The sequence below is a fragment of the Cataglyphis hispanica genome, chromosome 8 (genome assembly GCF_021464435.1).
Source record: "Cataglyphis hispanica isolate Lineage 1 chromosome 8, ULB_Chis1_1.0, whole genome shotgun sequence".
Taxonomy (NCBI): domain Eukaryota; kingdom Metazoa; phylum Arthropoda; class Insecta; order Hymenoptera; family Formicidae; genus Cataglyphis; species Cataglyphis hispanica.
In genome coordinates this window covers 3,312,781-3,327,525 of record NC_065961.1, presented here as the reverse complement: position 1 = coordinate 3,327,525, position 14,745 = coordinate 3,312,781, and the positions used below count along the sequence as shown (strand labels likewise).

General features: G+C 33.3%; 1 protein-coding gene across 8 annotated transcripts in view; it reads right to left on the bottom strand.

The window, feature by feature from the left end:
* Positions 1 to 2,827: 2,827 nt before the first annotated feature.
* The window catches only part of LOC126851610 (neutral ceramidase), a 37,229-nt gene continuing 25,311 nt past the window's right edge, over positions 2,828 to 14,745 (bottom strand). For 7 of the 8 annotated variants that reach the window (XM_050595745.1, XM_050595748.1, XM_050595743.1 and 4 more), the window contains exons 8-15: positions 7,451 to 7,573; positions 7,175 to 7,369; positions 6,679 to 6,909; positions 6,281 to 6,376; positions 5,824 to 5,994; positions 3,682 to 3,797; positions 3,349 to 3,517; positions 2,828 to 3,027 (exon numbers count right to left, since the gene is read on the bottom strand). In XM_050595745.1, the coding sequence (XP_050451702.1) occupies positions 2,980 to 3,027; positions 3,349 to 3,517; positions 3,682 to 3,797; positions 5,824 to 5,994; positions 6,281 to 6,376; positions 6,679 to 6,909; positions 7,175 to 7,369; positions 7,451 to 7,573 (1,149 nt within the window). In that variant the 3' untranslated portion in view covers positions 2,828 to 2,979. Of the gene's footprint in view, positions 3,028 to 3,339; positions 3,518 to 3,681; positions 3,798 to 5,823; positions 5,995 to 6,280; positions 6,377 to 6,678; positions 6,910 to 7,174; positions 7,370 to 7,450; positions 7,574 to 14,745 lie in introns of those variants that run through there. The other variant, XM_050595751.1, reaches the window with a different exon arrangement.

Below are 14,745 nucleotides of genomic sequence, written 5' to 3'. Positions count from 1 at the left end.
GATAATAGTGTCACGGGGTTCGGAGCGATTTGTACTTGGGAACGATAACATTATCGAGGCAAAGTGAAGAGCCTCGTATCTCGCGACCTCGCGAATGTAGCCCGTCGAGGATACTCGTGCGTTCAATGCAACCACGGTGATCTCTCTGCCGAGCCGATGATGCTCGCTTCAACGTTTGAAGCATCAAGCTCCGAGACCCTATCAATTCACTCCACTTCGTTTCCTCTGTCTTTATTCTCATTGCCAATTACACTCCTCATTTCCACCAGCGGTTCCTGCCATGAAGTGTCGACTGTTTACCTCGGCTTTAACGTTCGCAAACGTATAGACATTGTTATGCTTGTCCTAGATTATCCGCATTGCGATGCACTTGAATACAGCCTGTCGAGTGCAAAGTCGACTGCAAATAATAGAGCGTGGCATGCAGAATGACAAGCAAACGTTGAGTTATGTGTGAGCGCGCGTCAATTTATTATACCAATAAACTTTACCAAGACATTAACTTGCATATTGTCCCATCTTGTTAATTAATATTCGCACAGCCATAGACAAGCGTTTGTATCGCACTGTCATCCCTTAGTTATCTTTGTCTTTGTTGTATCTCGTCTTGAATGCGAAGTCCGGTTTATCCATATTATCTCACGCTCCGTAATTATACAAATAAATAGTATTCAATCGTCGCGACATAGATCGAGTACATGGAAGAAAAGACGAATTAATCTTGGTAAACTGTACAGGTGAAAATTATATATTTACATATACATATATTGTATATAATCTAATTATAATTAAATAATTCTTTTTCAGGCACAATTTATTTAGCTTATATTAAAGAAAGCAGCAGATGGAATGTCTTTAAAATCACATTTTGCTTAAAGGAATATCATTTTCTCTTACAAAAGATTCTATTATACTTCTATTATACAGAAATGTCTCCGAGGGAGAGAGAGAGAGAGAGAGAGAGAGAGAGAAATACAGGAAGAAGACATCTTACAATGCATTAACAAATGTTATGTTGTCGAAAAGGAATTTACAATGAGATCTTGATTTGCGTCTCATTCAGTGAGATGCAATTAAAGCATTAGACGTACTTATTGTTTGGAAATGAATTAAAAAATGTAATTATATATATTTTTTAATTTATTATCTAAGTAAATTCTAAATATCTATTTTTGTTATATATTACTATAAAAGGAAGCAAATCGTGATAGTATTTCTTATTTGCATGCAAATCAGTGTAAAGAGACATTATACATATACAATATACGCGAGAAATACAAAGCTGTATACGTATCTATACAGGATATTCCTGCCGCATTATGTGATAGAGAATTATCTCAACGAAATCGCATTTCACGCCTCCAACATATGCATGCGGAATTGCAATATCTGAGATTATGAAAATACGTCACTATTATCTCGATGTTCCAATGACACTTTTAGTTTTCTTTGCAGTCTATGAAAATTATTGCACTTAAATTACCGTATTTATTTACAGAAAATAATACAAGTAAACAATGGATAACTGTTTGTCGAGATTATTGAACAAAATTGCTTAAAATTTAAACCATTTTATTATTAAATACGTATTTTAATTAATTGCTACAATATCTGTAATTTTCTTAATTTAGATTATCTATAAACACGTGATTGTAATTATCGCAAAAGAATTTGCAATTTCGTTTAATTAATGCATTTATAATAATTGAATATTAATTTCATTATATTCAGCAATTAGAATGTGTTCTCGTGGAGTTTTTCTTTCTTTGGAAAGTCAGGAAAATTATTAGTTGAAGAAACATTATTTTATTTCCGCTTTCGCTTAAGGATATAATTATTTTATAGAAGAGCGTTCTGTCGACGATCTGTGCTATCAATTATCAGTATACAGGATTAGATAAAGATCCTTGATAAAGATCAAATGTAACGTGCTGAAACGATAATAGTATGTAACAGATACGGATGTGCTTTAAAAGCGCAAAATCATTGCCTATTAATATGTTTCCAAATTAATAAATAGAATTATAATTATGTATAATAATACAACTTTAATGTAATTATAAATAGAATAATTTTCATATATATGAAATGTGATATAGTGATTTAAAATTTAATTAATTATTTATAGTTTAAAACAAAACATTTTTGGTTTTCCCGTATGTAGAATACATATATATATTTTTTTTTATTAAAGGTTTGAATGGTTTATTCGCACTTTTAACACATAACGTAATGAGCTCATTATATAAATAATATTATAAATACGATTATTATATAAAATAATATAAATAGTTTTTGAAATAATATTTGAAACATTAAATTAATTTTATAAAAAGATGTTCTCTCTGAGCTTGAAGAATCGGTAAAGTTTTGCGATATGCGTGTACCAAACTTCTTAAATCAGCTTAAATCGAAGATGCCTTGAATTCTTAAAATTTTCAGAAAATAAATCTTTACAATCTTTCGAATTTCTTTTGAATATATTTTCCAGAATTTTTCTATAAAAGTTTGACAAATAAGATTCAGTAAAATTTGATGAAATTCAAGAAGGTATATGAAGTAATACACAATGATATATTTATTATTAAATCAATTAATATTTTTACAAAAACAATCACTTTCTGTAATTAAGCTCGCGAAAATAATATCAAATTTTATCTTATACTTATACACATATGTATCATGTATAATACATATTAATCATTCTAGAAAGATTCTAATATCACGTGTCATTGAAAAAAGAAATATCGCAATTATTTTATATATGAGCTTCCGTATATATACACACACACACAAAGAGACGTAATAATATTTTTAAAAAGATATATTTGCTCGTTCATATCCACCATTTAATCAAAATAGAATATCTATTTACACATAGACGATTACATGGCGGAATTAATTCGATATTAAATTAAGCGTAATGATTTCCTTATCGGCTAAGAAAGCACATGGGACGGTAAAGTGTCATGTCCATCATTATCCATAGTAACGTTTATGGATGTTTTGTAGTGCAGGAACTTCCACCTATAAAAACATCATAATAAATAAAATGTATGCAATAAATGATTATTTTATATTAGAGATTATATTAATGATTATTTTATATTACCTCAAAATATAATAATAATACATTTTTATGACAATAAATTTAGTATTAAAAATATAAAAATTATATTAAATATTAAAATATTAAAAATATAAAATTGTAGAATGCAAATATGTTATTTTTTTTTTTTTTTGCTTATCTTAATACGTATATATTATTTAATATGCGTATATATTGTACAAGGATAATATGTGAGAAAGAGAGATCAAATGTATTTAACATGTTTTATGTTAACTTACTCGAAAATGATTGGTGACACCGTAGTAAGGATACACGCCACCAAGAATATAACGGTAATAACCGTTATGCTTAATGCGATATTCGCCCGGCTTAACGTCCTGTGGGATTTCCCATGTAATGGTCACCTGACTCGATCCCAATATCACGGAAGTTCTAGTCCATTGAAATCTAAAAGCATACATATATCCGATTGCGATTTAATGCGTTAACAAAATTTTATAGCTAGAAGAAATAAAATAATGTTTCTTCTTTCAATTTAGAACATTTAATAATTATTATCGCACACGTGAGAATGATTTTATGCTAAAAATATGATATAGTATAGTACGTACTTGGTCTCCCAATCAGCGTCTGTGGCTACTGGCAACCAAACTTCATCGTCTTCTAATCGTTCCACAGTTAAGAAAGTGCTATCTGTCATTAAATTATTACGCGGATGCCCGGAGACCTAGATAATACAGGTAATGGAATTATCATTATATGTAATTGAACAATTATTTCATTCCTATTATTTCTGTTTCAGATATATCGACAAGAGAAAATGTACATCACAAGTGCGAGTCTATTTGGAATAAAATTCCGAAGTGATGTGTTTTACTGCGGTTGATGCTGAAAAACGAGAGGAGCTTTCTCAAATAAAGCACGAATAATAAGTAAAGGCAGAATAATTTTAAAATGATCTCGCGTGAATCGCGTGTCTCGCGTAAATTACGGAGTTGTGATTTATTTGTGTCTGCTTTCACGATGCATCTCGCGCTTCCATCGCCGGAAATTATAGAGCCAGAAGGTAATTTACGATTACTTAATCCGTTCGCATACCGCGTCACCGAAGGCAACCTATTTTCCGAGCGTTACGCGAATGAGCGAACGCGCGGGAAAAACGTCGCGTCGCTTTTTATCGCGTGACTCAATCGCGATTCGATAAAAATGCAGATCTGCTATGATTAACGTCGAATGACGATTTCCGATAAAAAACATGGCAATCGTTCTTCATTCATTCATCAAACAAAAAAAAATATAGTCAGAAAATATGCGGTATTTCTTTAACATATAAAATATTAACATAATAGAAGTAATTTTTTTTTTCTTTTGATTAATTTAAGACAAATATAGTCGTGAATATATATATATATATATATATATATGAGAGAGAGAGAGAGAGAGAGAGAGAGAGAGAGAGAAAGGGAAAGAGAGAGAGCCAGCATTTATAATTACTAAGCATTAATAATTAATTGAGAGATTATGAAATATCATAATAATTAAAAAATTGTTAAATAATAATTTGGAAATTGATTTTGAATTTGAATTACAGAATTGTCAATTAATGAAATAATTATATTCAACATTATGTACAGATTTGCATTAATTTGTAGATCGAAATCATTTGGCATATGTCTGATTATTAGTTTCTGCTAGTATATAAGCATGACATAACTTTGAGAGATAAAAGATGAAGATAAAGCGAACGACCTTCGGTTTGGTTTTCTTTTGTTCGAATTTTTGCCTTTATGTCTCTTGACATGTATGTAATATCGTGTTAGCAGTCGTTTAGTTGCTGCCAATCTCGGAAAATTCCGTGACAGAGGGAGAGAAAGAATCCTGATAAATATTTATGGTTTTAGTGAGCCTTCCTTTCTGATTAATTTGAATTTGAAATTTGACTGCGATAACAAATATTGTATATATTAAATTTAAAAATTTCAATATAATCTTTAAATATTTATATCCTCAAGCTAGACCAAAACGATTCAAACCGTATATTTTTAATGCATATATATTATTTGTTAATAAACTTTGATAATAAGTTTGCGCACCAATACCTGTTTTCGTTCTTATCTTCCAATTTTCTCACTTAATGACCAGATAGATATGTTGACATCTTTTTTCAATTAAAAAATATTCTAAAACACGACCATACTGAAATTCTATTGATAATATCATTGATTCGCAACACCGAATTAGCATAAAAAGTTGAAATATCCTAGCTAAAATATCTGAACGGTTTAATTCACATTAACGGAATCGCAAATTTGCCTATTGTCGCAGCGATCTTGGATAACGGCGTTAATTATTCATCCGCGATTCAAAACGTGCTGCATTACATCAAAGGTTCATTATTGCAGTATTTATAAACTGTGCGCGCGGGTCGCATAGTAATTGGTCTATTTCGTAGCGTGCCATCGTTCAATGGGTCGTGAAGCGACATGCACCGTTATTTTCGAAGTGGAATTGCATGTATGCATTTTATGCAACCTATCAACCTATCCAAATTCAATTAGATGACATGCCGCGTAATACGTCTTTACACGACGTTGACGGGGATTTGCAAGACGTTGTTAGTTGTCTCTTGATCGATTTTTCTATTATCGGAGAAGCAGATGGCGACTTTAATTGAAAAACGTGAAAATTTTTTTCCAAGCGACTTCTCGGGATAAAAATTGCAGCGTAGAGAGATCTGGGAAAGAGATACTCACAAAGATTGCCGTAACCGTGTCACCTGGCGAAGCGAGTTTCGATGGCTGCTGGATTACATCGCCGAAGTTACGTCCCCATCTCGGAGTGTCGTACAAAACGGGGGGTACGAGAGTAATCAGATTGCTGTGAAGCAGCTTCGAAGCTGGTGGTCCCGGTGAAACAGATTTTTTCTACAATATCAAGTTTGATGAAATATAGTGTACAATATCAATTCTACCACTCGATAAATATCAACGAGTCGGACAACGTAAAAAATAGTTTTCCGACCAATCGTTATGATAAAAATTGGTTATTAAATCGTTTCAGAGACAGATATTTATATTTTCATATTACATATATATATATATATGTGTGTGTGTGTGTGTGTGTGTGTGTGTGTGTGTGTGTGTGTGTGTGTGTGTGTGTGTGTGTGTGTGTGTGTGTGTGTGTGTGTGTGTAAATGTGTTATTTACTCACGTGAATAGCTGCTTGTACCAGCTCCTGGTATTGTCTCAAATAGATTGTAAGCGTATGCGGGCCATATATCGTTGATGCACCTTCGTACCTTTGTATCTAAAAGTTAATTATTCAACGACTGTATTATGCATTATGCATTAGAATGCGCTCCGCGAAGAAATTAATTCGCGCCTCGAAGTGCAATAAAAGTCGTCAAACCGAGTTTTCTTCCTAATGATTTTACGCGCTGCTTATTTCCATCCGCTTATCAAAAGAAAGCTGAATGGCGTTGGAAAATTTTATGAGTATTGTAAAAAAATCGTTGTAGCAAATTTCGACGCTTCCCACGCGCCGGAAATCCACAAAGCGATTTCCGATTCGCGTGCCAAATGCTTCAGTAATAAGAATGAGAATTTTACTTGATATTCCTCGGGCGTTGTTACGTAATCGCTGTAAGTATTGCAGAGCCCTGCGACTATTACGGACGTTTTGTCGTCGGACGCATCATTCATGACTTTTTTGATAGCCTCTCGCAATCTCCTTCCGGACATTGTCGTGAATTCAGCGGGCACTCCGGCGATGACCACGTTTCCGATTATCGCTACTTGAGTCGAAACGATATTTGGCTGCCATTGATAGGGTAGTTTCATCTGAAATTCAAGAGCGCTGATATTTCCATTTTTTTTTTTTTTTTCGCGAATTGTTATCTCGTCGAGATGCGATAATTCATTTTTGTTGCATCTCATTTTCAGTATTTTTCCCTTCTTACACAGTATCTACGAGAAGAATCTGACACCTATCTAAGACGTACAGTGAAATTTCACACATCTAATTGCATACTAATGACTATACTAATTATGCTATAATGAATTTGGAATCACCATGAAAAATACATCTTGTAAAAAAGAAGTTTACCCGTCCGGTGGCTAGCAAAATAGGTTTCGCGCCCTGGCAGCGAATATCGTCTTTCGTCGGGGCGGCCAGAAAATTTCGTACGGTATTCCAAAACGGATTTGACGTTGTTGTCCCCTGCTCGAAAGAGAACGAACCTGGTCCGTCGGTGGTGCCAGCTGCGAAGCTGTAGCCCATCGCAGGTGTGCAGCCGTGAACCTATTAAAAAATCTGAATAAATTCCGCCGTTGTACCGATAATAATTCTCTTTCAGACAACGATATTATGAACGTTATTTACCTCCTCGAGCTTGCCCGTTGTCTCGTTGTAGAATTCCGCGGATTGCTCCGGCATGTTGACGTATTGGTGAACCACGCGAACTGGTCCGGCCACTTCCGTCGCTCCGTCGCTCCGCCATAATTTCTGTAAAAGAAAGGAGATTTGCGTATGAGCGAGATATACCGCGGACTTTTCATTCCTTAAAAATACTTTTATGGATGCGTCACGAGAGTAAGAGAAATCCTTCACATTTCCGCGAAATGTTTACGTGAAAAACATGAAGGCGAAATTTGATTACAGTCGATCGCGAAGTAGATAGATAAGAAAAGTGCACACTCACGTTATAAAAATTCTCACGGTTTTCCAGCTTATCTCATGAGGAAAGCTGCTGACGTGAATATGCTCGAAGGTTTCATACATGATTCAATAGCGTATATAGATTGATAGATTTGAAAGTAACAAAAAGAAATATCGTAATAGCGGACTTGGCATTCGCATATGGTTGCGATTGTCATGAGATTAGTGCTTATAATTATGAGTATTAGATTTCTATATAAAAGCGAGGTATGATGTAATCCATCATATCATTTATTTCTCTACATTTATGTCTGCGTGTGTAACTGGTGTGGAATCCATTTTATTGAGTTTTCCATATAAATTAAGAAAATTAAATATTACGCCGTTCCACAAACGAGATATTATATAATATATTATTATTATTAAATTACTATAATTAAATTGTTATTTTAGCAAACAAGTTGCAGATAAAATAGAATGTATCAAATTAATTAACTAATCATGAGTTGATTATGCCTTTTATAGATTATTTCAAGCTTTTAAAACTATATAAAACACGAAACTGGATTTTGTTTGAAATTGTTGTGAATTATTATAAATTCCATGAATAACATATATTCGTGTTTTATAAGATGATGAGAAATATTCTGCACGCACATATATTTTTAATTGTAATTAATATTTTAATGTAAATATCATACATATGTGAAAACATTATATCTTTTTAGTGAAAAATTTTTTAATGAAAAGTATTTAAAAAAAATGAATAGATTACATATAAAACTCTGTTTTTTTTTTGTTAAAAATTTATTAATGGAAAATAATCAAAAGAATGAAGAGATCACGCATACATGTACACACATTATTATGTGCGAATATAAAAAAAAATATTAATATATTAACAATATAATAATATAATAATATAATGTAGCATTCTAAATTTTTCAGCAAAAATCATACATCATCACATTCGAAACCCATTAACCGCGCAGCTCTAAAAGAAATAATAAAAATTGAGAAGACTGTCAAAGAAAAATCGATTCGCGGTTGACGCGAGGAATCTCGACGGCGGAAAATAAGAAGTACGATTACGTTGGGATACGAAAAGGAAGCGGGAAAGTAAACCGAGACGTGAGTTCGCGAAATAAAAAAGGGAAAAAAAAAAACATTTCTACGATGCCATAATATATCGCGCGAAATGCAGGCACACTCAGCTACGCACTTGAAACGCATCCGTATTTTCGCGGTAGGAAGGTGCAGCTTTGGTTTATACACAGCGTCTTTCCCCACAAGCCAGATGTGGAAACTTCTATATCTGCTTTGTGATGCTAATATATACCTCACGAAACTGACGAACTGGCTGCGCTAGTCGTGCACCCGGTCACGCTTAACGAGAATGCGAATATGTATGTTAATTATCACGACGGCTTGCCGCGCATCTCCCGGCTTCTGTATTACGAGCGAAAGCACGCTGAAACGCAGTACCGTTTGTCCGTAGCAGCGTGCCATCCTCGTCATGAATACGCCTGAATGCGCCTTTACCTGTGCTCTGATTGCCCGCTTTTGCCCGTTCGCGGGCTTAAGTGTTAATAATTCGTTTCTGCGAAGTACTCGCTCAGCTGTTGCGTTGTTGATTCAGATATCTTGTTACAATCTTTAAATGAACATTTTAAAGCGTCTCTCTCGTGATACGTAATACGCTGGATATCGAAGTCAACCGGGTGTTTAAGCTGTTCTTTGATATCCCAACGCTTTCATACCGAAGCTGTTAATTCAAAGTTAATTTAAAGAACTTCAAAGAACGTGCGCGTTTATTTTTCACTTGAAATGTACATATTTTTTTTATAATTGGGAACGAGTGTTACACATGGAGCGTATTTTTTATCTACGGTTAATCTCAATCAAAGCGAATAATTAAAATTTAAAATCTTTGTTAAATTCAGGTCGAAATTACAGCTGACATTGCCGAATGAAGGCTTAACTTCTTTTTATTTTTCTCTGCCTATCTGCTATTTGAAAACGCGCGAATCAAGGATCATTTGTATTCGAGTATCGACGAGTGATCCTGGTACATATATAACACCTTGACAGATGTCTTTACTATGTCGTTGTCGTTGTTGTTGTCGTCATTGTCGTCGGAGAGAAAGTAAGTGGCGGAAAGCGGTTGCATACGCGAGGAGATACGAAGCGAGATATTTCGGCCACGACGAGAGGAAATTTAATGATGAATGATGTCCGAACGTAGATTACTAGACACACGGATGCTGCGCACAGGTATAATCGCGCGTATATAGCTTTCCCACCTTTCGGGCATCATCGTTTCGTCCATTTCACCTCGATGTCACGAGCAGCAGATTAATGCGACACGACTATATATACCGCGAGATAAAAGACCGTATATCCCATCAAGCCTGGCGTTACGGTAGTGTCGTTAGCCGACCGCACACATATCGGTACGAATCCTTCGATAAACGGCGCTTAATTAATTTTAACGCGCGAAACGACTCGAACACCCGCGATATGACACGTGATAAGCTTTGCCTAGAACGAGAAACTACTATAATCAATCACCGTAATATCGAAGCTGGCTTTTATTTATACGCAGGCTGACGGTCAATATCCTTGTCGAGTCTCTCGCACCACGAATTAGAATATCGATTACTTCGGGATTCTGTATTTAACGAGTCGGCTCCGTGTGGACGCGCAACAATGAGAGCACCAGACGATGAGAAGGCGCCATGGGAACACTTGGATTCGGAAGATTCCGTTGATTTTAATCAAAGGTTTTTCCTATTTGCATAAATGGAGATTATACATTTCGGTTAGGGCGAAATTCTAACAATTCCTCCGTATCGATCGCGGCATTTAAAGCGTCCAAGTGTTGTTGAATTACGCGATTCATCAAAACGTGACAATTCATTGTACTAAAAGAAAGAGTAAAAATGAAAAAAAACACACGCGTGTAATTATTGCGTATATAATTGCATAAATAATTTAAATCAGTATTCCACGAGTAAAATTAAATGGAGTTTATTACTTAACAAGCCCATGAAAGTTTAATTACGTTATTTCGTTCGCACGATTTTAATCCTGTTTTAATAACTTTCTTTTAACTTGAAGAAGCTCTCGAAACTTGAGAGATAAATATAACGGCGCGCAGTAAAATCGAATTGTTTGGAGAAAGCGGGTTACAACAGATATGCGCCGAATTACATGAAATTGGTATTTTACATATTATAGAAGTTAAGCTAAAATCGCGCGTAAATTTAGAGACTTTTCTTCAATTTTTCAGAAATTTTTTTTTTTTTTTTTTATAAATATGAATTTTACAATATCCATTCATCACACGTAACATATGTTTAAAGGATGGTCTCAAATATAAATATTTAAATTAATTGTAATAAATTAGACAAAACTAATTGAATTATAATATTAATTATAATATCTTAGATTTGGAATATTTTTTTAAAAACGAGAATATACGTGAACATATATTTATAATCTTAATTTACGTATTACAATTTTATTTATTGATAAATTATTAAACGATGCAATAAATAACAATGTTAATCATACATATAAATAACTACCTGTATGTTAAAATAATTAATCCAAAAAGATGATATATATATATATTTTTACGAAGGAAACTTTCACGATGCTTAGACTCGTGCGTGTAAATCGATATTACATTAATAAGGATACTAGATAGTATCCTCTTACTTAGGCAACACGCCAATGTTACATCACATGAGCGCATTTGCACGTGCCATATATAAAGATGCAATCAAGAATACATATAGAGCTTAATCGAACGCTATAAAGAATGCATTCAAATAGATTCGGCGCTATATAATTTAGTTAACGAATCTTTCAAGCGCACGGATATTTCAGAGTTTATGAAAGAAAGTTATAGTTGCCTCGATAGCTTTTTGCATATAAGGAATTTAATTACAATGTTATTAATTTGATCTGCCGTGTTACCAAACACGTAAATATATATGTAAATATATACGTAAATATATACGCAATAATTATGTGTAATTTAATTTTTTTTTTTTATTCCTTTAATTAACACAATGAGTTATCACGTTTCGATAGTAAGTCACATATTGAGCAACAACTCTTTTACATAATTACCGGAAGCTTATATCGCATTCGAAACTTTTCATAATAAATTTCACTGTAGAAATTTGTAAATAGAACACGAAACAGAGTTGGATATTTAAATTTGCTTTGAGACAGCAATTAAAAATCAAAGGATTGAAATAACTTGCGCTCGTGTTTGTTATTGTAAAAATGATAATAACGTAAAGAATCCCGAAATAAAACACAGCCTGCGTATAGTCATTTCAAATAAATATCTTACTTGTTTAAAGCCAATTGTATATATATTTAAGCTTGAAAAAAGTTCTCTGTTTCGAGTCCCTTGGGGCACTTTTATTTTGCAAAATTAAAAAGGACTTGGAGCTTCATTCTGTTTGCCTTAATAGTTTTGAGCGGAAGAAATACATCAAGCACGATTTTAAATGCATTTTCAGTGTAACTATACTGTATATATGGTACTACAAAGCACACAGCATGATATTGCTTTTTAAAGAAAATGCATGGCTTTTTTATTTCGTGAAACTACGTTCATTTGACCAATTCTTCCTTCGATCCCACGCAGATAAGAGAAAAATAGTCTCAGGAGAATCCATTATATTATATAGAACAAAGAATAGCAATATCTGATGATCTATAACGAGTGCTTTTTAATATTAAACGCTAGATAGAATAATTGTAACAAAACGGTTAAAAAAAATATTAATAATTATATAAAATTATAATATAAGAATAAAGAATAAAAACAACAATATTAATTATAACTGATATTTTTTTCGTCGTACAAAGATCTTTCTCGCTCAAGCCTTTCTCGCTCATCCTTTGAAATTAAGGGTCTGTTGGCTTCAGATTGATCATTTCGCATAAATATAATATCGCGATTCGTTTATCCATTTCCGGTCGATTTAAAAATACCCGCGGCTTCAAACTTTTAATTTAATTTCTCGCTCGATTAATGCAAGTTCCAGACAGCGGCTTAGCGTTCAATTGTAAAGTACATACTATCTTGCAGTTTTTATTTAAAAAAACGGGAGAACTTTTCGCGGCGTAGATAGAACTTCGTTGTTATATTCCGCCATATTTCTTTTACAAAAGAAATCGCGTATATTCCAGGAGCCGCCGAGTAATTCTTTTTGATCAAGATGACAAAGCAAAGGCGAGAAAGAATGACAATCGTAACGAAAGTGGGTAGATCTAACGGAAATGAACACATACAGTCAGAAATACATAAGAAACATATCTCGCATTATAAAAGATTATTACTATTCGCAGTGACGTGCACATTTCGAATTGACATTCTTTGAATCGCAATGTCGCATAATATTCATAATACACACGAGACTGATTTTAATTCACTTAATTGAAATTCGATAGTCTCTGAATATCATATATTGAATTTCCTGCATAATCTGCGGTCTTACCGCTCGCTCGTTCGATTACTGTGCGTTCCTAATTATTTCTCCGGCCCAATATGCGCATATTAAAATATCGTTTATAATGCGGCTTGATTGAAATGGACAGACCGGTCATCTATACAATGTCGAAACATAATGTAAAACGTGTAACGTGTAAAAATGCCATTCGAGATTAGCTATTTATTAGAATTTTTAGCTAATCGTCTTCTTAAACGAACGCTTATTACGTGATCGCGTATTTCCACATATCGTTCGCGAAAATAATCACGACATGCCCCGTGACAATCAAACGGAGATTTTTGTTTATACATATAGATTCTGTTCTTCAAAAGTCTTGCGTGCACCTGTGTCAGGTGTCGCGAATTTATATGGCAGTTGTCAGAAAATCGACGCAAATGTCAAAAAAGACACACAATTAAAAACATAAAGTGGTCAGTAAATTTCAATAAAGGCAGGACATTTATTTTATTTTGTAGAGAAACAAATGTTGTTATTAGTTGCTGTATTAATGAATTTTGCGAGACGAAAAAACTGTTTTCTCAACTACATCATCATTGTATATATAAAAAAAAAATTATTATAAATCACAAACGTATATGTATATAGAAAATTAATTAAAATAAATGTAAAATATATATTAACAATTTTTTAATTATAAATTATAGATAAGTATTTAATTATTAATTTAATTTTTTAATTATGGCTTCTCTAACTAATAGTTTAACTTGGAGTGATAAGCATGAAAAATCAAAGCTTCTCGATTTTAATTATGATTCTATTTCTCTCACAACGATGAGAATATTTATAGCAATCCGCGGCATATTTTAAAATCACTTATAGTACACATATGTATTTGGTCAGCTTGCGATCTATCAGCTGAATTCTGTCTTTTTTAAAGAATAGCACCGTCATAAACTTTCATCACTTTACTCATGATTAGCAAAATAGATAGGTCAACAAAAGATTTAGTCAACGTCATTCGTTACTCGAGGTATATTATTTAAATCATTTCTGCTATCTTTAATCTCTTCGAAACATTAAAGCGGCGATTTCATAAAATATCCTATACTTAATCAAACTCTACAAATGAAACTGTATATGTTTAAAAATGTTTGCGAAACTATTTTGAAATACAAACATGACACATTGGCGATATATCGAGTGGTATTTTAATCGCCGTAAATCAATTAACGCGTCCTCTAATTTTATTATACTGTCAAACTACAATATAAGTCGTACAAAATGTGTTTATAATTGGTCGCGTATTGAATGGCAGACGATTTGTGCATTGATATTCGTCAAATTGCACGTCCAATCATCGCGTTACTACTACGCTTTGCTGTGTCACGCAAACTGTACGTGATTTCTGCTCGATAATTGACATCGTACGGTTATACGTAGCTGAGTATTACGGGGAGTATTATTAATTGCTAAATTAATTAATATCGAGGGATGTGTAGCGCTCGACGCGATCTACACGTGTGTGTAATACACAAATGT